This window comes from Lynx canadensis, chromosome D3 (assembly GCF_007474595.2).
Source record: "Lynx canadensis isolate LIC74 chromosome D3, mLynCan4.pri.v2, whole genome shotgun sequence".
NCBI lineage: Eukaryota > Metazoa > Chordata > Mammalia > Carnivora > Felidae > Lynx > Lynx canadensis.
Window position 1 is genome coordinate 70,523,235 of NC_044314.2, and position 24,411 is coordinate 70,547,645.

Below are 24,411 nucleotides of genomic sequence, written 5' to 3' on the forward strand. Positions count from 1 at the left end.
TAGCAGACAGTGGTATGTAGACCAAATTCTACTACCTACCTACTTTTTAAATAAAGTTTAATGAAACATAGCCACGCCCATTGTCTATGCCTGTTTTCATGCTACAATAGCAAAGTTAAGTAGTTGAGAAAAAACTGTATGGCCCTCAAAGCCAGAAATGTTTACTATCTGACTTTTTATGAAAGAAAAAGGTTTTCAACTCCTGCTATAGGTATCAGTGAAACCAAATAGAGTCCAGAAATAGACTTGCACTTACATGAACAGTTGATTTTCAACAGAGATAAAGGATGGTCTTTCAACAAATAGTTCTGGAGGGGTGCCTGGGTGGCTCAGTCGGTTAAGCATCTGACTCTTGATTTCGGCTCAGATCATGACCTCACCATTGTGAGACTGAGCCTCATGTCGGGCTCTGCCCTGGGCATGGAGACTGCTTAAGATTCTCTCTCTCTCTCTCTCTCTCTCTCTCTCTCTCTCTCTCTCTCTCTCCCCCCTCCCCCACTTGCATGCATCTGCTGTCTTGCTCTCAAAAAAAAAAAAAATAGTTCTGGAGAAAAACAGGAGCTCTTCATGAAGAAAATGAACCTCTATGTTCAGATCATACCGAAGACCAAAGTTAACTTTAAATTATACTACTGAGAAAAGAGCTATGGTACTAGCATAAGGTTGGATATATAGACCAATGGAATTGAAGTTAAAGTCCAGAAATAAGCCCACACATTTATTTATGGTCAGTTGAGTTTTTAAAGGGTGCCAAGATCATTCGATGGGAAAGAATAATCTTGTCAACACATAGTGTTGGGACAACTGGATAGCCACATGGAAAAGAATGAACCTCACTCTCTATATAAAAATTAACTAAAAATGAGCCAAAGACCTAAATGTAAGTAGATCTAGCTTTAGAAGGAGCTCTTGGGGGTGTCTGGGTGACTTAGTCAGTTGAGCGTCCAACTTGATTTTGGCTTAGGTCATGTCATGATCTCAGGGTCATGGGATCGAGCCCTGCGTCAGGCTGCACTGGACGTAGAGCCTATTTGGGATTCTCTCTTTCTCGTTCTGCTCCTCTCCCCTGCTCATGCTCTCTCTCTCTAATTAAAAAATAAATAAAAATAATAGAAGGAACTCTTAGAAGGAAACATAAGTATAAATATTCATGACTTTAGTATTAGGCAATGGTTTTTTAGTTATGATAACAAAAGCACAGGCAACCAAAGAAAAAGTAAATTGGACTTCATCAAAATTTACAACTTTTGTGTGTCAGGAACACTACTGACACTATTAAGAAAATGAAAAACAACTTACACAATGGGAGAAAATATTTGTGAATCATTTATCTGAATAAGGATTTAATGTCCAAAATATGTAAAGATCTCTAAGTTGATAATAAAAGGACAACTCAATTAAAAAATAGGCAAATGATTTAAATAGACATTTCTCTATAGAAGACATACAAATGGCCAAGAAGCACATGAAAATGTGCTCATATCATTAGTCTTTACGGAAATGCAAATCAAAAGCATAATGAAATAATACATCACACAAGAAATAACCTTGAATGGTTGTAGTTAAAAAAATTTTTTTTGAGGACAAAAACAAGCATTGGTGAGGATGTAGAAATTGGAACCCTCATACATTGCTGGTGGAAATGTAAAATAGTACAGCTGCTATGGAAAACAGTTTGGCAGTTTCTCAAAAAGTTAAACATAACCTCATAACCCAGCAATTCCTCTCCTATACGTAAACCCAAGAGAATTGAAAACATAAGTTCACACAAAACCTTGTACATGAGTGTTCACAGCAGCATTATTATAAACTCAGTGTCCATTAACTGATGAACAGATGAATAAACTGTGGCATATCCATACTGCGAAATACTACTCAGCAACAAAAAGAAGATACAGTAAGATATACTGATACACACAACAATATGGATGAATTGCTAAAACGCTATGCTAATTAAGAGAAGTTAAACACAAAAGACTACATGCTCAACTCAAGACGGATCTTAGGCCTAATTAAAATGTAAAATGATAAAACTTGAGGAAACGAGGGGAGAAATGTTCATGACCAGGGTTTACCTGGGTTTAGGCAGAAAGTTCTTAGGTGTGACAGCAAAAGCATGATCCATAAAAGAAAAAAATGGGTAAATTTTACTTTGGACTTCACTGAAATTAAAAATGTTTTGCTCTGTGAAAGACATTTTTAAAAGCATGAAAAGATAAGCCATAGCCTGGAAGAAAATATTTGCAAATCATATATACAGCAAAGGACTTATATGCAGAATGCATACACAAACTCTAAAACTCATAGTAAAAAAAAAAACCCAATTTTTAAAAATGGTCAAAAGACTTGAACAGATACTTCACCAAAGACTATAGAAATGGCAAATAAGCACATGAAAAGACATTCAACATCATTAACCACTAGGGTAATGTGGAAGAAACCCACTACACATCTATTAGAATGGCTAAATAAAATATACTGACAATAACATGTGTTGACAAGGATATGGGGTAACTAGGACTCATACATTGTTGTTGCAAATGTAAAATGATACAATCTCTCTGGAAAACATTTCGGTAGTTTCTTAAAATACACTTACCATGTAACCAGGATCCCTATTCCTAGGTATTTACTCTGGAGAAATGAAAGTTTACGCTCACATAAAACTATATACAAATGTTTATAGCAACTCAATCCATAATCATGAAAAACTAGAAACAACCCAATGGATTAACAAACAGCAGTATATCTATGCACTGGACTACTTACTACTCAGCCGTAAAAAGGAGTGAACTACTGATACATGTGTCAGTTTGGATGAATCTCAAAGATGTTGTGCTGAGTGGAAAGCCAGTCTCAAAAGGTTACATACTATATGATTCTATTTATGTGATATCTTAGTCCATTCTGGCTGCGGTACCAAACTTACCATAGACTGGGTAAACAAACATTTGTTTCTCATAGTACTGGAGGCTAGAAGTAAAACCACACTTGTTGGCAGATTTGGTGTTTGGTGAGATATTGTCTCCCGGTTCAGAGATGGCCGTCTTCTTGCTGTGTCTTCACATGGCAGAAGGCCTTGGGAGCTCTGTGGCGTCTCTTTTATAAGAGCACTAATCCCATTCATGAGGGTCTGTGCTCTCATGACCCAATCACCTACCAAAGGCCCTACCTCCAACTACTATCATAGCGGGAGTTAGGATTTCAACATATGACTTTTGGAGGGGCGTAAACATTCAGTCTTAGCGTGCAATATTCTTGAAAAAGCAAAACCATAGTAACAGCAAACTCGTAGGTAGCTGCCAAGGTTCGTTTATAGGAAGGAGAACTATAAAGTGGCAGGTTCAGGATAGGAAAGTTATTGGGGGTGGTGTGCCTGTTCTGTATCCTGATTGTTGTGATTGCACAGATCTATACATGGGTTAAAATTTACAGAACTACATACCATATAAATAGTTTTACCATATGGTAATGAATAAAATGAAAAGTTTTAATGGGGCCTGTAATGACTTTGCGGGGGAGAGTAGTCAAAGCACCTACCACCTGGCACATAGTAAACATTCAATAAAATGTTTAGCTGTTATTATTAATGTTTCAAGTTTGTGGGATTCCCCACACACTGGCCCTAAAACTCACTTAAAAACCGTAGAGATACAAACATTAAAAGGATGCTCGCCAAAGGGGAAACATAGTTGTATACAGTATGTAATGAGTACTGAGGGAATGGAGTGAGGCAGGAGCCAGAGGGTGAGGCTGGGGGCTCCTTCAGGCCGCCTGACACCCCAGACTGACATTTACCGAGTGCTGTTTCTCTGCTGTGGCAGTTTGCTGGGATGGAGTCAGGCTATGCTTGCTTCTGTGGAAACAATCCTGATTACTGGAAGTACGGGGAGGCAGCCAGCACCGAGTGCAACAGCGTCTGCTTCGGGATCACACCCAGCCCTGTGGCGGTGATGGCAGGATCATCCTCTTTGATAGTGAGTATGCCCTGTGCCCGTTGCTGCCCAAGACACAGGAACCCTTGTGCCAGAGGAACCACCTGCCCAGCCTCCCTCCCCCCCTTCCATTCATTCATTTTTTCATTCATATGGCAATACTTATTAAGCGCCTCCTGCAGGCCAGGCCCTGACCAGACCCTGGGGATATGACACTGACCAGGAAGACTCAGCCCCTGCCCTCTAGAAGGAGGACAGACATTTAACAGTAATTAATTACGGTTGTGCCATGTGCTTGGAAGAGACGAGGCCTATCGTGGGGTACTTCGGCAACCTAGAAAAGATGACCTTTGCCACGTAATGTAGACACCGGTATAGCTGTTCAGTATCAGCCTTAAGGTCCTCTTATTTTAATTGTTTGGTTTCCAAGCCTTTTAATGTCTTCCTTGGCATTTGGGATCTTATTGTGATGCAGCCGAGAAGAGAACATATGCTTCAAGCTGTCTCTCCGGGCTGAATACTGAGTGTGCCCTGACCGGCCTCCTCTCTGACCCGCCACATCTGTGAGATGCTGGCTGGGGGTAGGGTGTGCTATGGATGGGGTATAGATCTGGGGCCTTGACCTCTCCTGCACCTTATTCTAACCTCTGGGCTACCTGATCCCTCATCACAACCCCCTGCATCCACTCGGTGGTAATGAGACTTTGTGAGAGCTAGAGTACCAATGTCGCTCCAGATTTTAAATGGTAGAAGGCAGACTGTCATAAGTGAAGCAGACAAAAGGAAAGGATTGAGGTCATTAAGATACACTATAGAGTCTATGGTGTCTTTGTTAGGCGTGAGGCTTGAGTGGATGTACTCCTACCATCTCAACCGGAAGAGCAACTCAGCTTTAAGCAGAAATGTCATGTGGTGTATTCGTTTCCTAGGGCTGCTATGACAAATGATCACAACTCAGGAGGATTCAAACAACAGAAATTTATTCTCTCATAGTTTGGGAGGCTAGAAGTTCAAAAGCAAGGTTTTGTCAGGGTCATGCTCCAGGGAACACTTCCTTTGCCTCTTCCAAGCTTCTGGTCACTGTTGGCGGTCCTTGGCATTCCTTGGTTTGTAGCTGCATGACTGTAATCTCTACATCCTCCTTCACATGGCCATTTTCTCTCTGTCTGTCCGTGCCTCTCTGTCTCTCTGTATCTCCTCATAAGGGTGCTAGTCATTGGATTTAGGGCCCACTGTCATCTAGTGTGGCCTTATTTAACTTGATTACATATATAGAGACCCTTTTTCCAAATGAGGGCACATTCATAGTTACCAGGCATGGTAGGACACAATCCAGCTACTACATATGGTGTATGTATGTACATATGGGGTGTAAAGCCACCCCAAGTTTATAACTGAGCCTTTCACAGGTTATAGCTTAGATATTGTCAGAAGTGTGTGCTTGGGCAGAGGACGAGAGAAGGATTGGCAAGCGGAACTCATGTGGTCAACTGTTGGTCTTTTTGGTTGAGTGTGCCTGCTGGAGACTGCCAGTGGCTCCCTATACCTCCTGTTAAGTCAAAAAAATATGGGGCACCTGGGTGGCTCAGTGGGTTGAGTCCGACTGTGGCCCAGGTCATAATCTCACGATTCATGAGTTCAAGCCCTGCACTGGGCTCTCTGCTGTCAGCACAGAGCCCATTTCAGATCCTCTGCCCCTCTCCCTCCCACTCTCTCTCTCTCAAAAGTAAACAAACAAACAAACAAACAAAAAAGACAAATACTCAGTTTAGTACCCCTGTTAAAGCTAAAGACTGAAACTTGGCTAATGTTTAAGAATGACTGGCAAATAATCTGTTCTGCACATCTATTTAGGTTTTCACTACCAAAGTCCATTATTATAAAATCCTCTGCTTTGACACCCTAGCCCAGGAGAGTATGCTTACTGAGCTTACAAATTGCCTGGTCTACTCTTAAGTGACAAAAGAAAGGAATAAACACTGAGTACGTAGAGTGGGTGTTAAGCCTTTACATAATTATAAGTTTACATAAATTAGGTCCTTCTGGCAGCCGTCTAAGAAAGGCATTATTACCATCACTCTCTTTTTACAGAAGAGAGTTCTAGGACATGGAAAGGGTAAATATCTTGCCAGGACTTACACCACCAGCAAGCCATAGGATTACACAGTAAACAGAAAGAAAGCAGGGTATGTGGGTTTGCTACCTGTTTTTCTATTTTAAACAGAATATGGTGTTAATTTTTTTTTATTGGAGAATAGATGGTGGTGAGCATATGGAGAAATTGGAAACACATTCCTTGCTGGTGGAAATGTTAAATGGTGCAGCTGCTGTGGAAAACAGTCTGGCAGTTCCTCAAACGTGAAGCAGAATTACCTTATGACCCAGCAATTCCACTCCTACATATATACCCAAGGGAGTTGAAAACATATGTTCACACAAAAAGTACTCCCTGAGTGTTCATGGCAACACTGTTCACAATAGCCCCAAAGTGGCACCAACCCAAATGTCCATCAGCAGAAGAGTGGCTCAACAGAGTATGCTATATCCACATAATGGAATATTATTCAGCCACAAAAAGGAATGAATTACTGATACGTGCTATACTGTGAATGAACCTTGAAAACATTGTGCTAAGTGAAAGAAACCACACATGTTGGGCCACATATTTTATGATTCCACTTATAGGCAAATCCGTACAGACAGAAGACAGATTAGTGGTCACCAAGGGAGGAGAGGGGAGGGATGGGAAGTGACCACTTAGTGAATATAGGTTTTCTTGTCGGGGTGATGAAAAATGTTCTGGAATTAGATAATATCAGTGGCTGTACAATACTGTGAATGTTATACCACTGAATTGTACACTTTAAAATTGTTTGGGGCGCCTGGGTGGCTCAGTCGGTTAAGTGTCCGACTTCAGCCCAGGTCATGATCTCACAGTTAGTGAGTTCGAGCCCCGTGTCAGGCTCTGTGCTGACAGCTCGGAGCCTGGAGCCTGCTTGGGATTCTGTGTCTCCCTCTCTCTGCTCCTCCCCCACTCATGCTTGCACCCTGTCTCTGTCAAAAATAAACTTAAAAAAAATTTTTTTAATAAAATAAAATTGTTAAAATGGTGGATTATATATAAATTAAAAAGAGAGGGGCGCCTGGGTGGCGCAGTCGGTTAAGCGTCCGACTTCAGCCAGGTCACGATCTCGCGGTCCGTGAGTTCGAGCCCGCGTCAGGCTCTGGGCTGATGGCTCAGAGCCTGGAGCCTGTTTCTGATTCTGTGTCTCCCTCTTTCTCTGCCCCTCCCCCGTTCATGCTCTGTCTCTCTCTGTCCCAAAAATAAATAAACGTTGAAAAAAAAAATTTTTTTAAAAAAACAGAATATTTTTACATGGTAATATTTCATTTCGCACATTTTGATTGGTGTCTGCTGTGTGACAAATAGAATTACGTTTTCTTTAGTACAGTGCCTGTACTGGACGTGTCAAATGGAATAATGTGGCTTAAAGTCAGTCAGGTACCAAGTATCATCTTTGGTACTGGAAATATATCTGGGAGATAGAGCTGGGTCTCACACAAAGGTGCAGTGAGATGAATTAATTATAATGAAAATAATGGCTGTCTCTTGAGCACTCGCTGTGTGCCAGCCTTGATTCCAGGTTCTTTTGTTTATGTTATTTAACCCTTACACCAGCCCTGCCGATAAGGAAACTGTGGCTCAAAAGATAAAATAATTTGTCCAAGTGAATAAGAGCCAAATTCCGAACTCAAACCCAGGTTTGCCACAATTTTTATTTCTCTATTTGCAGCAACTAGAATCCCTTTTATTAACAACATAAAATAGGTCATGATAGCAGATCCAGTTTAATGCTTTAAAAGCATGTGAATAGAGTGTGCCTGGTGGCTCTGATTGTTGTCAAACCGGCCCCTTCTGCAGCCGTCCAGAAGCTGCCCTCTCTGGCTTCCATTGCTTCAGGGACTGACAGGGGTGGCCTTCTGAGAAGCTGCCTGCTCCAGTCTCCAGAGGCCCTGATGCGTGTTGACCGGCAGGGACCCCTGACCATAGCCAGCTCCAATAACTCCCCATCCTCAGCTCTGCAAAGAAAGGTACAAAATGCAGCCCTGTAGAAATAATCTCTGAAGTTTCCTTGCTAGAGGGGAAAGTGGTCTAAATAGCTCAAGTATTATCTCATAGAAGTCTTTATGATGCATTGGATAAAGCTGAGCATTTTGGAGATGGTGACTACAGACTGGCCCATAATTTGGGAGGACAAAGATGTCTCTTTAAAAAGATCGGAGGGGCGCCTGGGTGGCTCAGTCAGTTGAGAATCCGACTTTGGCACAGGTCATGATCTCACAGTCCGTGAGTTCGAGCCCCGCATCGGGCTCTGTGCTGACAGCTCGGAGCCTAGAGCCTGCTTTGGATTCTGTGTCTCCCTCTCTCTCTGCCCCTCCCTGTTCATGCTCTCTCTCTCCTCTCTCTCTCTCTCTCTCTGTCAAAAATAAATGAACATTAAAATAAATTTTTTTAAAGATTGGAGAAAGGGACCAGGTGATGGTTTCCCAGCATATCAGGCTCTGCTACCAGTGTGGCCGGAACCCAGGTCCCAGTCAGAATGTCCGTGGATACCTCTTGTTCTCCGCTCTGGGCTCCTCAGCTCTAGTGGCTCTTAGGCTGCGTTTGCACTTCAGGAGAGGGACTATGGAGGCTGCTGTCTGCTCTGTCATCATTGCCACATCAAGTAATTTGCCGTAGGCTGTCTGTCTGATGATTTTCCAGCAAACTCTCTGAGCTTCAGGAGGTTGCTGAAGTAGGCTGGATACTGTGTGTAAATGCAGCACTAACAGAAGATTCAGAGCTCCTGCTGCCCCTAGGACTCAATTTATTGAATTATCAGAACCAAATAAAAGATCAGAGAGGCTAGAGTGCCTGGATGGCTCAGTTGGTTAAGCTCTCGACTCCTGATTTCAGCTCAGATCATGATCTCAAGGTTCATGAGATCGAGCTCTGTGGAGGGCTCTACAGTGACAGTGCAGAGCCTGCTTGGATTCCCTCTCTCTCTCTCTCTGTCTCTCTCTCTCTGCCTCTCCCCATCTCGGGCCTCTCTCTCTCTCCCAAAATAAATAAATTAAAAACATTAAAACATTAAACAATATTAAAACATTACAAGAAAGAAAGAAAGAAAGAAAGAGAGAAAAAAAAAAGAAAAAAAAGAAAAGAAAGAAAGAAAGAAAGGAAAGAAGAAAAGAGAAGAAAGAAAGAAGAGAGAAAAGAAGAAAGAAAAGAAAGAAAAGAAAGAAAGAAAGAGAAGAAAGAAGAAAGAAAGAAAGAAAGAAAACGAAAGAGAAAAAGGTCAGAGAGGCAGGAGTCAAGAGTAGGCTACAGAGGCTGCCCAGGCTGGCCTCTTGGGTACCTCTCAGCTTCTAGACACTGAAAAGACAGGGAGCGTGGATTGGCTCCTACTCTGTAACATTAGTTGAGCACATATAGTTTTATAGGGCACTTCACTGTATTTGCTTTTCATGCATTCCCTCCCTTAATTACAATACTGTTGAAGCAGATACTATTATCCTTATCTGCCTGAGGAGAAAATTGAGGGTCATAAAAGTTCAGTAGCTTGCCCAAGGTCCCACAGATGGAGATACTTCCCTCCCTCATAGAACTTCTGTTTCAGTGGAAAGAGAAGAGATTAATGGTGAAAAATATTGAGGGCCTAAGGTCCAGTAAAATCTGACCACTAAGATTGCATTAGTAATATTATTTCATAGACTCCAAGACACTATCAGTTGTGAGATGCAACATCATTTTGCATATCACTGAGGGGAAAAAAATTCTTCCAATTAAACAGTGACATGCCTTGATTGACAGATACCTTCCACTTTTAAAGATTAAAATGTTCCCCCTAGAGCTGATGGAATACGGTAATACTCTTTTCCTTTTCTGGGTCCAGTGGAATCTGATTCATGGCTAGGACCCATTTGGTTAGGGTTTATTTCCTTCGACATGTCCAGTATCGTTCGTGTCTAGAAGCGGACCACTCGGCTGCATCTGAGGGAGGCTGGCTGTTCCCAGCTAATGCCTGAAGTCTATTCCTGAAGAACTGACTTAGCTAATACCGAGGCTGGCTGGAGATGCTAAATCAAAGAAGGTAGGAAGACACTGGCATTCTGCCACTGGAGGTTTTGCCCAGGGCTATTCCAGGCCTCCACCTGCTCAGGTTGTATGTGTCAGGCCAATCTCCCCTTCAGAAATAAGATTTGACTATATTCCTGAGTTTCGAGTTTCCTTTGAATTATCAAATTTTAGTAATCCATCATAGATGTCATGTGTCTGCTCTAAAATTGCTGAACTGAATCTGCTGTTTGCATGGCACACATCTGGAAATCAAAAGTACTAAGTTTAAGGTCTGCCTTTTGGTGTTGAAATATCAGTTTAAACTGAACACTTTATTCTTTACAAATAATAATAGTAGTATAGCTAATGCTGAGCTTACACTACGTGCCAGGTCCTGTACTAAACACTTTACATAGATCAACTCCTTTTATTCTTATAAAACCCACGAGGGAGAAACTATTATTATTTTCATTGGTATGGATAAGGAAACTGAGGTATCTAGTTTCTTGTGCAAATTCACAGTTAGGATGTGGGAAAGTCAGGATGATTACCCAGGAAATCTTTTTCTACAGCTTCCCTTTTTAAAAATTTTGGGTTTATGAGGTGTAATTTAGATACAGTAAAATCGCCCTTCTAGTTGTACAGTTTGATAACATTTGACAAACAAATACACAGTCAAGATATAGAACATTTTCATCACCTCAAAAAGATCTCTTGTCCCTTTTGTGCTCAGTCTTTTTTTCCGCCCCCAGCCCTTAGCGACCACAGATCTGTATTCCATCTGCATAGTTCTGTCTTTTGAAGAATGTCATATAAATGGAATCATATAGTATGTAACCATTATGTCTGTCTTCTTAGTGTACTGCTTTTGAGATTCACCCACGATTGTTTCTGTAGCTCCTTTTTATTGCTAAGAAGCAATATGTATGCCTTTATACAAATCTATCACAATTTGTTCATCCATTTACCCATTGATAAACATTGGTCTGTCTATGATAAAGATGCTGTGAAGCTGCTCTTCGCCTAAATGTACAGGTGTTTGTGTGAGCATGCGCTTTCATTTCTCTCGGGTAAAACCCAGAAGTAGGATTTCTGGGTCATATGCTAAGTGCGTATTTGGCATTATAAGACACTACCAACTGTTTTCCAAACTGGCCATACCATTTTGCATTCTGACAAACAATACATGAGACTTCTTAGTTGCTCCTCATCCTCTCCTGCCCTTTGTATAGTCTTTTGTTTTGTTTTGTTTTGTTTTTAGAGTTAGCCATTCTAGCAGGTACACAGTGGTAACTCATGTTTTTTAAAAAATTTTTTAATGTTTGTTTATTTTTGAGAGAGAGAGACAGCACAAGCAGAGGAGGGGCAGAGAGAGAGAGGGAGACACAGAATTCAAAGAAGGCTCCAGGTTCTGAGCTGTCAGCACAGAGCCTGATGTGGGACTTGAATTCACAAACCGTGGTATCATGACCTGAGCCGAAGTCATACGTTTAACCGACTGAGCCACCCAGGCGCCTCAACTCATTATGGTTTTAATTTGCATTTCTGTAATTACCAACGATGGTGAACATCTTTTCATGTTCTTATTTGCCATCTGGTATATTCTTTTGGCCAAAAGAAGTTCCTTTAGCATTTTCTCTAATGCAGGTCTGCTGTCAGTGGCTTCTCTCAACTTTTGTTTGAGAAAACCTTATTTCACCTTCATTTTAGAAAAATGTTTTTGCTGGATATTGAATTCTATACTGAGAGGTTGTTTTTTTTTTCTTTATGTATCTCAAAAATGCTCCCTTGCCTTGCGACTTGCACAGTTTCTAGTGATGTTGGCTCTATCTTTGTTCCCCGTACGTAATCTTTTCCCTTCTCTGCCTGCTTTCTGGAATTTATGTTTGTTTTTGGTTTTCAGCATTTGACTATGATGTATCTAGATGTGTTTTTTGTTTGTTTTGTTTGTTTTTTTTTGTTTTTAAATTGGTTTGCTTGTTATTTGCCTAGATTCCTAGATCACCTATCATTGACTTTGGAGCATTCTTAGCCATTATCTCTTCAAAATTTCTTCTGCCCCCTTCTCTTTTTCTTCTCTTTCTAGAACTCCAGTTGTTAGATCATTTGATATTGTTCCACAGCTACTGGAGGCTCCATTCTATTTTCAGTTTTTTTTCCTCACTTCTTTTTTTTGTCTGTTTTTCATTTCAGATAATTTCTATTGACCTATCTTCAAATTTATTGATTCTTTCCTTAGCTGTGTGTAGTCTGTTTATAAGTCCATCAAAGGAATTCTTCATCTCTGATATTGTTTCATTTATAACATTTATATGTGACTCTTTTTTTAGTTACCATATCTTTACTGGAATTTCCAATCTGTCCAGGAATGTTGCCCATCTTTTCCACTAGATCTTTTTTGTATTAATCATGTGGCCCCTGGCTGATAGTTCTATAACATCTGCATCATTATTGAGTCTGATCCTATAGATGTTTTATCACTTGACCATGAGTCTTTTTTTTTTCCACTTCTTCTTTCCTTCCTTGCTTGCTTGTTTTATATGTGTGTCATATTTATTGAATGCCATACATTATGTGTAGAAGAACAGTAGAGACTGAGTATATAGAATATATATAGTATATAGACTGAGTATATAGTATATAGAATATATACTATATAGAATTCTATATATAGTATACAGAAATGGGAAGGCCTGTTTAGTGTGGGGATTGAGCCATTATACAGTAGTTGAGCTGGGTTTGGGTATTATTGTTTCTGTCTTTACCCTGAGTGCGCATCAGTCTTCAATTCTTCCAGCGATAGGCTGCTGTTGTCTTGTGGCTTAGTGTGGAGCCTGGGATACCAGTGGGTTTTGGATTTTTGGGTTTTTTTTTCAGTGTTTCTGTTCCTTCCTCAGATTTGAGTAGCTTCTACATACCTTTGCCACAGAAGGGATCTTTCTTTACCCCTTTTCCCCTCCCTCAATGGCAGACTGCTGTTGCTTATTACTTGGTGCTATGCTAGTGGTGAGCTGAGGGGGTTCCTGCCCTCCTACTTCATACATAGTCTTAGACAGGACATTACTGGGCCTCAGAGGTGGGGCCTTTTCAGCATTCCCACCACCCCCTCTCTTGCCAGCAGTCAAACACTGCCTTGTTTGAATCCCATCTCTCAGGGGCAGCAGACCTCTGCTTTGCATTGGTGCAGGATCTGGGGGCTCAAGGCAGCCGGGGGCTGATGCCTTTGCCTCTGCTTTTCCCTCAGAAGCAGGGTCTTTGCCTGGTTACTCTGGCAGAAAGGAGGGAGTTTCCTGTTCCCTCCACTGAGGCAAACAGGTTTTGCTTCTGCCCCTCCAGTGGCCCTGGGACCAAGAGGGTTTGCAGCAGCTTGAGGCTTTTGCCTGTTTTGAGAGGAGGGTCTAGGAAGCTGGCAATGTTTCACACCTTCCGCCAACAGCAGTGATAATTCCTGTACAAGTGCCACCAAGGGGACTCTGGCCTCCTTCCCTACCCCAGTCATTCTTGTGAGGGTCTGCTCAGAACTGCTTGCAAGTGAGTGCAGATTCCCACCGTGTCTGGGGCCCCTGCTCATTCTAGACTGAAAGGCTAGCCCACACTCAACATTTTAGCTCCTTTCATCTTACTTGCTTTTTTTTTTTTTTTTTTTTGGTGGTCACCTCTTCCTCTCATGCCCTGTTAAAAATGAAACACTTTGGGGCACCTGGGTGGCTCGGTCGGTTAAGCATCTGACTTCGGCTCAGGTCACGATCTCACAGTCTGTGAGTTCGAGCCCCACGTTGGGCTGTGTGCTGGCAGCTCAGAGCCTGGAGCCTGCTTTGGATTCTGTGTCTTTCTCTCTGCCCTCCCCCACTCACACTGTGTCTGTCTGTCTCTCTCACACACAAATAAACATTAAAAAAAAAATGAAAAAAAAAATGAAACACTTTGTGTGCCCCGACTCTCCTCAGAAGGACTTCTTACTTTTTAGAGTTCACTTCTCTTGGTGGTCTTGACACTTCAGCTTTCTGATGGTATAAGGAAGAGTTTTGAGCTTTTTCTCATTGTCCGGATGGGAGCAGCATTCTCTTACTGCTTTCTACATACTGAAGGGAAGTGGGACTCCCCCTAAGCCTGCTTTTTAAATCCCGGTCGTACATTCCATCTCAGGGACTTTCATTTCCAGGATCTCATTTACACTTCACTCATTCAGATACAGTGAAGTGGTTGTATCCCCTTCCGAGAATTCGCCAACCCCAAAGGGGAGTCCAGAGAAACCAAATGTGCTTAGTACAGAGTAATCAGAACCGAGTATTTCCACTGTGCAGAAAGTCACATTGGGCCGGTTTTCTCCTGCTTGATAAATGTGTGGACCCTCACGTGAGCATTGCACCCCTAAGGTATCAGGAGTGCCTGAGCAGCGGTAAAGCCCTTCTCTTTTTACGACTTTAGTTCATCAAGTGCCTGCCCTGCCAAAGAGGCCCCGGCATATTCATGTGCTTCGTCTCATCTGTCCTCACGCATCCGTGTGATACAGGAACAGGTGGTGGTCTCTCCATCCTCCAAACGAGAGAGGCAGAGTTCTAGAAGTGAAGTGCAGCCCCCGGGATCACATCGCCCAGCTGGTCCCGAACCTAGACTCTCTGACTCCAGTCCTGCCCCCACGTAGGCCGAGCCTCTGTGCTCACTGTGCTGTGTGCTAATTCTAAAGTCTCCTGGGCAAAAAAAAAAAAAAAAAAAAAAGAAAAAAAAAAAGAACAACCAAAACCCTCTAAAGTCATTTGTTCAGGGTTTAAGCGATTCATTCTGTGATTTGATCCTGAAACCTAAGACGGTCTGGTCTTGTAGACAAAAAACAATGTCCCAAACTGGATCACATTAGTTAGGAAGAATTTTGTTTGTGACTGTGGCTGAGCCCCAGGCTGAGGGCCGGTGTCCTTGTGTCTTCCACAGCTCTCGTTGGTGCCTGCGGCGGGAACTACTCGGCCATGACCGCAGTGGTCTATTCCCCTGACTTTCCCGATACCTACGCCACGGGGAGGGTCTGCTACTGGACCATCCGGGTTCCGGGAGCCTCTCACATCCACTTCAACTTCACCTTGTTCGACATCAGGGATTCCGCAGACATGGTGGAGCTGCTGGACGGCTACACCCACCGTGTCCTGGTCCGTTTCAATGGGAGGAACCGCCCACCTCTGTCCTTTAACGTCTCTCTGGATTTTATCATTTTGTATTTCTTCTCTGATCGCATCAATCAAGCCCAGGGATTTGCTGTCTTATACCAAGGTAACCCTTCCCGGCCTTCTTCGGGCCCTCCAGGCTGTGCCTCAGGCTCCGCTTGCACACTGTGGTGACCTGAGGGCCCCGGTCAGGTCTTGCTGGGGCTGTGAGTCAGGAGCTACAGGCTCAATTTGCAGGTTTTCCCACCTCCTGATTCAAACTTGTGTACACTTCATGATACAGGAAAGAGGCAACACCTGTCAATTTTGCTACTTTAGTTGTTCTGATGACAATTTTCATGGCAGGGTTGAAAGAAGAACTGAAAGAAAGAGCTGAGACTGATAGAATTAGAAGGCTTTAAAAAGGTCATTTGGTCCATCCTCCTGCCTTTCAATATCCTAACCAATCCCAAAAGACTAGTTTCCCATCTTTCTTTAAACCCTCCTAAGGGACACCTGCCTGGCTCAGTCAGAAGTACATGCAATTCTTGATCTCAGAGTCATGAGTTGGAGCCCTTTGTTGACTGTAGAGATTACTAAAAAAAATAAATAAACATAGCTTTAAAAAGAAAATGAACAACAGGAAAAGCCCAATATAACTTTTAAAAAAGCCTTCCTAAGGTGGAGCCCCATTCTCTGACTCTGATGTGTACACACATATGCCGGGCACATCTCTTTGCCAGCACGCAAGAAACACAAGGGTGTCTGAGACCTGGTCATTGTCCCGGATGCCGAGGGCGTCAGGAACAGATCAATCAGTGTGTGCTACAGGAACTCAGAGGGAGGAGGCATCTCCTCAGGTGGGACAGTCTTGAGAACAGGTAGGATTTGGGTGAATAGTTAGGAAGAGCGTGCCATCGCTGCAGAGGTGCAAGGAAAACAAGAAAGCATGCTCAGGTGTCCTCAAAGAGACCAGTCAAATAGGAGTTGACAGCTCCTTCCTTCTGTGACTTTCTGGCCAGAGCCTGACAGGTTCTGCTTTGGGGCTAGTGGGGTCAGTGGAGAGAATTACGCGCAGAGGTGAATTAGAAAAAACCCGCCTTCTCATAGCCAGTACTTTCTCCTCCAAACTTCTCCGTTGTCTGTATCAGCATTCTTCTCACTTAATTCCTTTGATCTTCCAGCCGTCAAGGAAGAGCTGCCACAGGAGAGGCCCACTGCCAACCAGACACTGGCTGAGGTGATCACGGAGCAAGCCAACCTCAGCGTCAGTGCAGCCCGGTCCTCCAAAGTCCTCTATGTCATCACCACCAGCCCTAGCCACCCACCCCAGACTGTCCCAGGTAGCAGTTCCCAGATACCACCAAAGGGGATGGAAGCCACAGGGCTTGAGGGCAGTGCTTTTGGCAGTTAGAGAAAGAGCACTCTTCTGAGGCGGGTTGTGGGCACTGGCTCTGTGACGGTCCTGGCCTTTGAGGGACATTCTCTCATTAGCTTGATTCCTTGGTCCTCAGGAGAAAGTGCTCCCCTCCAAAGATCCAGCATGAGTGTCTTCGTACGTTGTGATTAATCAGCTAATCCATCACTTTCTCACTTGGAGAATATCCTTCTGGAGCTCCAAGTTGTAGCTCGCTGAATTCACTGGCATTTACAAGAGCTCCATTCATTCATTCATTCATTCAAAGATATGTAAGCGCTTCAGTGGTGCCAGGCGCTGTTGTAGGCAGTCAACATCCCTGCCCTCCTATGGCCTGTAAGTGCGAGAAGAGAGAGACAAGAAGCAAAATAACAGGTCAGATAGTGACAAAAGCTGTGAAGAAAAGTTATGCAGGAGAGAGACAGTGGCTAACTTGGTTGGGGCATACTCTGTATTCTCTTCTGCCAGGGAAGGTGGAGCCTTTATGAGCTGGGAGACGTGCCAAGTACCTACCGTTAGTAGTTATCCAGCCTAGGTGTTTTCCCCTGCAGACCCCCTTAGAAGGTCAGGGAGGAGAGTCCATCCAGTGCTTGCTCTGCGTTGTTTGTTTTATATCCCGGTAGGATTTCACGGGTCACACATCTCATTCCTCAGATAAGGAAACTGATGCCCAAAGAGTTTATGTAACTCCTCTGTGTTTGCACAGTGATTCCAGTGGTAAAGACACAGTGTATATCACTCCTTTCAACTCCCAAGTTGAATGCACTCTGGCCCACACTGCCTGTCTCTCCAAGAGGGAGCTCTAGAGCAAGGCGAGGTGCTCAGAGGGCCGGGGCTCCTTGCCAGCCCAGCTCTCCGCTGTGTTTGGTGGCTGCCCCCACCTACAGAGGGCTCCTCAGCCACACCTGCATTTCTGAGCTACCAGTGTTCATTTGCGGCTTCCAACAGACCTCCTTCTGAAAACTGAGCTCAAACGGGTCCAATAAGCCCTTTTATACTTGCAGGATGGACAGTATATGGCCTGGCAACCCTTCTCATCCTTACAGTCACGGCCATTGTAGCAAAGATACTTCTGCACGTCACATTCAAGTGAGTATGACATAAAGTTGCCTGATTCCGGGAAGGGAAGGCTCTGAACTCCTTTATGCTGCGCTTCATTTGTCTGGGAGCAATTGTAATATCAGAACATGATTCCAAAGCCCTTAGTCCTAAGGCAACATAAGTCAGTACACATTCCTCATTCTCTGTAGAGTGAAATGTACAACTGGACAAATCTCACTGAGGTTTGAGGGATCGTGTTTGTTCCTGATTCAAGGGATATGATTTCAAGGAGGATTGAAACAGTCTGGGCATAGAAAGCAACAATTTCCAATTTTTGGCTTGTGCTGGCCCCTTAAAAAAATCTTCACATAAGAGCAAAGATTTCTAAAACACTCTCACTCATATTTCCTAATGCCTTCTAGAAATTAGGAAACATCCTTAGGAGGAGAATCCTATTTTATTATGTATTGCTTCATAATTATTTAAAAACAATTACTTAAGAGATCCTTCCGTTCTGACCAATAAGGGAAAAAATATTTCCTTCCCTTACTTTGCTACTTGGGTTTAACAGTTCCGCCTTCCAGGAAAGGAGGCCATTATTCATGCTACTGATGTTTGTGTACTTACAGAGAAGAGCTCTGACTTTTGCTAGACTCTGTCTTTCCTGTAGCTCCCAGGCCAGGCTTGCTCCTTTTTTCCCCCACCGGTTTTATTGAGCTATAACTGATATACAGGCTCTATTTCAAGGCCTTTCCTGACCATTGGTGTCTTATAAAAGCCACCCTTGTCCTGACCTTCTCACTTGCCCTCCACCACAGAAGTTTTGATATGCTGGCTCCTCCATTGCTTTGTGAAGGCTGCCCTTGTAGGCCTCTGTACCCTGTACCTCACATTTTCAGTGGAAATAATGTTTTTTTAATGTTTACTGAGTTCACTCTCATATAATAAGAGATATAATATTTGTATAATTTATATAAATATTATATATAGCATATATACATGTCTATATCTATCTCTATATCTCTCTATCTATACATATCTTTTTCTAAGTCGCAATTCACATGGTCTGGGAAAGCCTTTCAGGTGCAGCAAGAGAGCAGGAGGCTTCCTGTAGGGCCTAGCACTCTGCCACACACCCAGGCCCTAAAGCACATGTCTGACTCCCTTGTGACACTGGGGTCCCTCTGCAGCTTCCCTAGCAGGCAGCCCTGGGGGCTGACATGGGGACAAGGCACGTGTTGGCAATAAGGCAGGACCTGCTTCAGAGATTTTGGCTTTCTCTTATTTTAACTAGGTGGGCTTCCAGATAAATATCATTGAAGAAATGTTCTATTTAAAAAAAAAGAGAGGAAGGAAAGGAAAGAAAGAAAGAAGAAAGAAAGAGAAAGAAAAAGAAAAGAAAGAAAAGAAGAAAGAGAAAGAAGAAAGAAAAGAAAGAAAGAAAAAAGAAAGAAAGAAAAGAAAGAAAGAAAGAAAGAAAGAAAGAAGAAAGAAGAAGTTTGAAAACTCATAATGTCTCAGGCCAGCCCCTTCCAGATTTGAATAGCTTCCAGTTAGAAAGTTCTTGTTATATGAGCTGGAATCTGTGCCGCTGCATTTCCATCCCACGGGACACATTTCATTCACACAATAGGCCTTCAGACCTCCAACAGGCATCTGTTAGGTCTTTCCTGAGGCCTCACCTCACTCATTGTCCCATTTCGAAAGTACAGGTATCTCAGGAGACAGTAAGTTGTTTGGGGTGCTTTGTCTGTTCTACTTGAAATATTAAGTTGTTTTGTTTGACAGATCCCATCGTGTTCCTGCTTCAGGGGACCTTAGGGATTGTCGTCAGCCAGGGACGTCGGGGGAAATCTGGACCATTTTTTATGAGCCTTCTACTTCGATTTCCATCTTTAAGAAGAAGTTAAGGGTCAGAGTCAACAAGATGACCGTAATCCTCTTGTGAGTGACTAAAAGCTCCCTTCTCCATGCCCAGGACACGAGGTCCCTCTGAGATCAAGGCCACTGGGGACCCGTGGTTTCCTCTGACCGACTCTCCCTGCCGCTCCCTTGGCCTCTCTGTCAGCTCGGCAGGAACGCCATCCTACGAGCCGGGAAGGGACACCTTGCTGCAGGGGCAGGCGTAGCCTGGACTCGCCCTGCTTCATCACTGCACTTAGGAGAGAGACTCAAGGTCCCGGGGTCTGGGCCTTCCCTGTACCTCTGTCTCTCTCATCTAGGAATGGGGTGTCAGGACAGAGGGGCTGTGATGGCAGAGATGGTTGTGTCTGGCGCTGGGCTCAGGTACCTTCTAGACAACGGTAGGGTGGTGGGTAGGTGTAGTGTATGCTGAGTCTTGCTTGCTTCTTCTCTGTTTTGTCCTCACAAATCGCTTTCTCCTGGTCTTTATGGTTTAAAACAGGGAGAATTCTGAGGTTCTCTTGGGGACTGGCCTGGTCCTGTACTCCTGGGCATTAGCACCCCAAAGCATAAAGAGGGCCTGTGCTCTGTGCTGACTCTGGGGCCTAGCTCGTTGGGTGCTGAATGAGGATGGGCCTCCTCCAACCTGGGAGAGCCTGGGAATTGACCCCAAATCACGTCAAACGTGCCACCTGCCACACAGGGCTTTCTCTACAATTCTTTCCATAGCCTGGTGATCAGCAGAGCAAGCCTGCAGACGGTTGTATAAAACATCCATGTCGGCTCTACGGAAAGCTTTTATAGGTGCTCAGTGACTCCTTATTGTATTGGATGACCTGACCTTGCCCCTGAGCAGCTCACGGTCCTGTGGAACTTGAGCCAGGCCCGTCTCTCCACGATTCTCCAGTTCAGTATGGGGCTTAGCCTTTAGACAGCATTAAGTGCGACCCAGGTGCCAGCAGTCCCCCTTTGAGCGTCCCTCGTCTTAAAAGAAGATGAAAAAACAGCAAGCAGCCTGTGCTCTCTGAGGCCCTCTCTGCCCCTTCTTATGGGGACAGAGGGCAGTTCTGGAAAAGCTCAGTGGCAGGGAGAGGGCTCTTGCCCCTGGCCTCGCACTACCCAGCCCTTCAGATGGGGAAGGGAGTTGCTGGGAGTGGCATGAGGGCTGAGAGAGGGAGGCTTTGGGGGCCGGAGACCCTCCGAAGGTAGGCCTCCTAAGATTGACGGGTGCAGCTGCAGTGGCTGCCGGTTGAGAGCAAGAGCCTTCTCCAGCTTAGAAGTCCCCCGCATCCGTCCAAAAGTAGGCTTTGTCAGCAGCAGCTGAGAAGAGCAGCCCATGCCTCTGAAGGCCAGGCCTGGGCCAGGCCTGGGCGATTGTCAGAGCGTGACTCTCCCAGCGGCACCTGGGCCTCTGGCCTCACAGTTCTCTCTTCGGAGCACTTTGCCCCCTCCCAAATCCCTAAGCTACTGCCTGCTGTGGCCTTTCCTGGGGTTCCGCCATGCTGGCAACCCATCTGTGTACCTGGCTGCTCCCAGAAAGGCCGAGGACCGTGGGGGCCAGCTGGGAGGTGTCTGCAGGGCGACATGACACCTGGCAACCAGGGGAGATGTTGGGACCTGGCCCGCATAGGGGCACGAGAAGGGGGGAATGGGGCAGTGTGTCCACAGGAGGGCAGGGGTGCTGCCCCAGGTACGGGTCAGGCCTGTGGCAGGCACGGAGCTGCTCGATGCTGTCTTCACGCTTTGATCTGGAAAGGATAATTACCCGGGAGCAGCTGTCCACAGGCCTCTGGGTCTGCAGGGAGAGGCCTGTCCCACACAACTGGAAATACACTGACATGTGCAGTCTCCCCTCTAAGCTATTCCGGCTGTCGTGGAATCTCCTCTGAACCAAGTGTCAGGTGATGCAGTCACAAAGGGCCCTGTGCCTGAATAGATCCATTGATAGCACAAAGGGAATGTGGAATTTAGCCCCTGGAGGGGGTTGCCTGGCCAAGCGGCAGTTGTTCGGCTGCCTAGGGCTTCCTGTGGCCGTTGGCCTTTGGGGCATCCCGTGGGCCCTGCCACCCACCCTGCCCACCTTACACAGCCAGTGTGTGTCTGAGTCTGCAGCTGGAGCAGCCCATTCGGAGTCCAGGAAGTGCTGGTGACGCCCCAGTGACCTCCTTCCTGCTGGTCCTGGCACAGCCCACTGCCAGCAGGATCAACTACTGTCCAGGGAGCAGCCCCAGGAAACCCAAACCAGCCTCAGGACAGCGCTGGGGGAGAGAGGCCATAAATTGTCCCAGGCCGAACCTCCATAAACACCTCAGCCTCAGCCCTGGCCCTGGTTGGAACCTGTCAGCAACACCCCACAGAGGGTCCCCCGTGGCTAAGTAAATACCTGAGAAATAAATTGTCCCAGAGGAAGTGAGGGATGCTTCCAGGAGCACAGTAGGAGGCCTATACTTGATCGGAAAGATCTGTACTTTGGAGAGAAAGTGGAGATGGGAGGGGTTTGAAAAGCATGCCCCTGAGAAAGGATCACAAGCAGATTATGCAAGAGGAAGGGGAGGGGCTTTGGGGACCACCATGGCTGCCGCTTTGAAAGCATCCTGCCCAGACCCTCTGCCCTGAGGTGATAGAGGGAAGGAGGAAGAGGCTGTAACAGGGCCTCTGGGCCTGTGCCCTCCTCACCCCTTTAGTGCGGGACCAGGAGGGAGCTCTGCCGGTTGCTGATCTTGAGGCCTCCGTGGTAAATGCACCGCAGCCAGTTGTGAACCTGATCTCTGGTCTCTTAGCCGCCTTTCACAGTGTCCTTGGCCCCTTGGAAGGCACATGGCGCCCCATGTTCTTCCCCAAGTGTCACTTACTTGCAGAACAGAGGAGGTGTAGGCATGAACCCCAGGTGTCTCCTCCACATCCCCCTTGTCAGGACAGGGTTGAGGTCTCTTTCTGGGCGTGAGCAAGGTAACCAGGCTGCTGTGGTTCTGGCTCAAGACTCCCATCGGCCAGAAACCACAAAGATCAAAGCACTAGCAAGTACAGCTGTTTGGCCCTCAGGCCAAACCCATACAACGCTACCCACTCGCCCCATTGTCAGCCCAGGGCAGGAGCTGGCCTGACCCCCTCGGGATCCCACGAGGCCGTCTTGATGCACCAGCAGGGCTTGTAGGCCATCACCAAGCCCCATGCATCCTGGGCACTTGATCTTCGAGAGCACTTATCAGTGGATGGCCTCCGAGATCCCGTCTCCCTTGTCTGATGAGGCCATCCAGGTCCCAGAGCCCAGCCAGCTCCCCACCCCACAGCCCAGTCAACCCCACCCTCTTGGGTTTCGGATCTCCTGTTGGTGTTGATGTCTGCTTTTTTACTACCTTGGGAACTTTTAACTTCGTGATTGTTTCCTGGTGTCTTTGTTTTTCCTCACTGTTCTACCCTGGCCAGGTCTCTCAGCTTAGCTGCCTGGCGCGGGGTATTTCTTAAACCTTCCAGCTGCAGCTGCCTCCCCTCAGACTGGACAGCTCAGGGGTGACAAGGGGCCTCACCTGCTGCCTGCAAACCCCAGCACAGCCCATGTCACAGGCTTCGTCTTGCCAAGTCAAACATACTCAACAAGGCAGAAGTGGGGGAGGAAAGTCTGAGGTAAATCTGCTTCAGAAAGGATGTGTCTTCAGGAGCACACAGTGGGGGACCCTTTCCCTTCCCGCACAGGGAGCTGCCATTTTGGGGTTCACGCAGCATCAAGACCTGCCCACATCCAGACTCACCTTCCCGCAGGGATCTTGACTCTGGATGACAAGGCTTTATTGTAAATATGCTCTTAATATGCAACTTGAGAATAAAATAGAAAACATCATGTATTTTAAAATATAAGATGAAGTGTGACGCACTGTATACAATTTATATATATATTTTAGGATTTTGTTATTTAAGAAAATGGAATGTAATGGTACTTAACTTTTACAAAAGAGAGAAAAATGTTATTTTTACTGTCTGGAGAAAATAAATATTCTCACTGTTGTAGAAACAGCGATGGGCCCCTAGCATGTGTTTTTACAGGGGCGCCCCCAGCACCTTGGAACGAGGCGGGTGTCGCCTCCTGGCAGACTGTGTGCTCTTCCGAGGCCCACGCAAATGCCAGGCCTCACCGTTTGCTCAGTTTCTCCTGTTAGTGGTTCCAGATTTCCTCAGGTGTCATATAGCTTGACCCACAGTGGATCTTCAGCCAGCCAGACCTGACGGAGTTAGAATTCACATCAACATACCGCACCTCGATCGGGGGGAAATGGGGTCAGGCCACGGGGAGAGACACGGGCTTTGCGCACAGAAAGACCCAGGTTGAATTGAACCTTGGTTCCGTCAGTCCACTCTTGGCCTCAGCTTCTCTTCTGTAAAATGGCAGCGTATGTATGTCTCCAAAGGTTATGAGGATTAAGTGAGAAATGTATGTAAACTGCTTATGTAGTGATATCCCGTGTGGATTTCATCTCGCCTTTCAGAGCAACGGTCCTTCCCCCATCCCCTTCTTTTTAACAGTCCCGGTAGGAGCTCTATGTAGGAGCTGTGTGCTCCCGTCTGGCGCTGCACACACCCTAGCAGCCGTTTGGTGGGTGCTGTCGTCCCTGTTTCGCTGGTGAGGAGACAGGCTGAGAGGGGCCGGGGCAGGAGTTGAGAGCCCAGACCTGGAGCCAGCCTGCCGGGACTCAGCTCCCACCATTCATTCGCCGCGTCCAGGGAATGTGAAACAGGCAGCCTTTGAAGGGTTTTGGCAGAGGGATGACATCAGATTCCCAGTTTAGAACCATTTCCTACTTGAATAAGGAAAAACAGTTGTAGTGGGGTAAGGCCAAGGGCAAGGAGGCCAATCGGGAGGCTCGGACACACACAGGTCCAGACGAC

The 24,411-nt window shown here is 45.4% G+C and overlaps 1 protein-coding gene across 1 annotated transcript in view; it reads left to right on the forward strand.

Moving 5' to 3' along the window:
- The window catches only part of KREMEN1 (kringle containing transmembrane protein 1), a 72,901-nt gene extending 49,358 nt beyond the window's left edge, over positions 1-23,543 (forward strand). The window contains 7 exon segments of the mRNA XM_030335771.1: positions 3,825-3,924; positions 3,927-3,977; positions 14,965-15,297; positions 16,355-16,513; positions 17,592-17,676; positions 19,417-19,532; positions 19,535-23,543. Of these exon segments, the coding sequence (XP_030191631.1) occupies positions 3,825-3,924; positions 3,927-3,977; positions 14,965-15,297; positions 16,355-16,513; positions 17,592-17,676; positions 19,417-19,532; positions 19,535-19,584 (894 nt within the window). The 3' untranslated portion in view covers positions 19,585-23,543.
- The last annotated feature ends 868 nt before the right edge of the window (positions 23,544-24,411 follow it).